Raw genomic sequence first — 2,500 nt, 5'->3', positions numbered from 1 at the left:
CAATACAGGGGGTACAATACAGGGGGTACAATACAGGGGGTACAATACAGGGGGGTACAATACAGGGGGTACAATACAGGGGGTACAATACAGGGGGGTACAATACAGGGGGTACAATACAGGCGGGGTACAATACAGGGGGTACAATACAGGGGGGGTACGGGTTCAGAGCTAATTTTCCAAAACCATGTCTTGATTTAAAAAAAGATGAATGATGAGTTTGCAATTTGAAGAACTTCAAATCGCTTAGCGAAGCGCTAGACTTTCTCTGAATATTCCTAGCAACATTACGGGTATGCACTAGTCAATGTGCGTCCTAAAATGGCATCCTATTTTGATATAGTGTACTGCTTTTGACCGAAGATTATGTGATTAGGTAAGATAATAGGGTGCCGTTTGATGAGGCAGCTACTGAATCAAACACCAGTTCAGGAAACAAAACAAACATTTCAGAGAAGTCAACTATTTATAGTCCTGTCGTACATCCGTTTTAAATAGCAGTTTTTTTTTCTTTTTCTGCACAAACACGTGGAAAGTGTCAGTTATAGCGAGCTAGTGTGTAAAATTAGGTGGTTTATGTGGTTTCTGTGGTGGGCTAAGAAGAGCTGATTGTGTACTGCTGGGTTTTCCAGCCCCGCCCTTCTTCATCATTAACATCCGGACAGGAAGTCAAGTGAGGTCGTTTTCTTCTTCTTCTTTTCCAGCCACCATGGCATTCGCCCCTCTGAGACCACACGTGTCACTTCCTTTGAGAGGGCATATCCTGTCTAACCCACTTTACTGTGTCAGTGGGTGTGTTCCTAATGGCATCCTTTTTACAATGTGGTGCACTACTTTTGACCCTGGCCCCTGGTCAAAATGTATGAACTATATACTATTTGAGATGCACCAAGGTCTGACTAGAATAGAGTGAAGGAGCTTTGTGACTGCATAGGAAACAAATAAGTAAGAGTATTGAAATGGTCATCCGGTGATGCATGTGTGTTGAGTAGCAGGCCTGTATGAGGGTCCTTGTTTAATCAATCGTTTGGGTCCAGAATGATTCTATCTGATCTAAAATAGAAAAGAAATGACTATCTAGAAATGTCTAAATCATCTGTCTGTCTCTGTCTCTCGTCTCTCTCTCTCTCTCTCTCTCTCTCTCTCTCTCTCGTCTCTCTCGTCTCTCTCTCTCTCTCTCTCTCTCTCTCTCTCTCTCTCGTCTCTCTCTCTCTCTCTCGTCTCTCTCTCTCTCTCGTCTCTCTCTCTCTCGTCTCTCTCTCTCTCTCTCTCTCTCTCTCTCTCTCTCTCTCTCTCTCTCTCTCTCTCTCTCTCTCTCTCTCTCTCTCTCTCTCTCTCTCTCTCTCTCTCTCTCTCTCTCTCTCTCTTGTCTCTCTCTCTCTCGTCTCTCTCTCTCTCTCTCTCTCTCTCTCTCTCTCTCTCTCTCTCTCTCTCTCTCTCTCTCTCTCTCTCTCTCTCGTCTCTCTCGTCTCTCGTCTCTCTCTCTCTCTCTCTGTCTCTCTCTCTCTTGTCTCTCTCGTCTCTCGTCTCTCTCTCGTCTCTCTCTCGTCTCTCTCTCGTCTCTCTCTCTCTCCTCTCTTTCTCTCTCTGTCGCGTCTCTCTCGTCTCTCTCTCTCATCTCTCTCTCATCTCTCTCTCTCTCGTCTAACTCTCTCTCTCGTCTCTCTCTCTCGTGTACTAGATAGCTGAAGGCATGGCCTACATTGAGAAGAAAAACTATATCCACAGAGACCTGCGAGCCGCCAACATTCTGGTCAATGAGACTCTCCACTGCAAGATAGCAGACTTTGGCCTGGCCAGGATCATAGAAACGGAGTACACAGCAAGAGAAGGTATGACAATCACCCCCCTTAATTTAACGAGGCAAGTCAGTTAAGAACAAACTCTTATTTTCAATGACGGCCTGGGAACAGTGGGTTAACTGCCCTGTTCAGGGGCAGAACGGCAGATTTTTACCTTGTCAGCTCGGGGGATCTTGCAACCTTTAGGTTACTAGTCCAACGCTCTTACCACTAGGCTACCTAACGCCCCAAGGTGTGACTACGAGGCAGTGTTGACACAGGCAGCCGAATTCTGATCTTTCGGCCAATTATATGCAAAGGATCTAATCTGATTGGTCAAAAGACCAATTACTGGCAAAAGATCAGATTTTCAATTGACATGACGTCCTTGCCATACCTTTGGTTGTGGCTGGCAACGCGACACACTTGGCCCAAATTTACTGTAAATATCACAGTAGCCACTAGCCAGTAAGCACAAACTATTCAACAACGACAAAAACACGTTTCTTCTAAAACATATTACAGTAGTGAATAATACAACCAAACTATATTACACTCTTGAAAAATACAACAATTCACGAGTATGCGTGTTTTATTTTAATTTTATTTTATTTCACCTTTATTTAACCAGGTAGGCTAGTTGAGAACACCTTTATTTAACCAGGTAGGCTAGTTGAGAACACCTTTATTTAACCAGGTAGGCTGGTTGAGAACACCTT

The 2,500-nt window shown here is 44.4% G+C and overlaps 1 protein-coding gene across 4 annotated transcripts in view; it reads left to right on the top strand.

Moving 5' to 3' along the window:
- The window catches only part of blk (BLK proto-oncogene, Src family tyrosine kinase), a 40,603-nt gene that overhangs the window by 13,218 nt on the left and 24,885 nt on the right, over nucleotides 1-2,500 (top strand). For all 4 annotated transcript variants that reach the window (XM_052524586.1, XM_052524585.1, XM_052524587.1 and 1 more), the window contains one exon: nucleotides 1,682-1,832. In XM_052524586.1, the coding sequence (XP_052380546.1) occupies nucleotides 1,682-1,832 (151 nt within the window). The remainder of the gene's footprint in view (nucleotides 1-1,681; nucleotides 1,833-2,500) is intronic.

Source organism: Oncorhynchus keta, chromosome 8 (genome assembly GCF_023373465.1).
Source record: "Oncorhynchus keta strain PuntledgeMale-10-30-2019 chromosome 8, Oket_V2, whole genome shotgun sequence".
In the NCBI taxonomy this organism is placed as follows: Eukaryota; Metazoa; Chordata; class Actinopteri; order Salmoniformes; family Salmonidae; genus Oncorhynchus; species Oncorhynchus keta.
The sequence above is the reverse complement of the archived record's forward strand: the minus strand, read 5'-3'. Positions and strand labels throughout refer to the sequence as shown.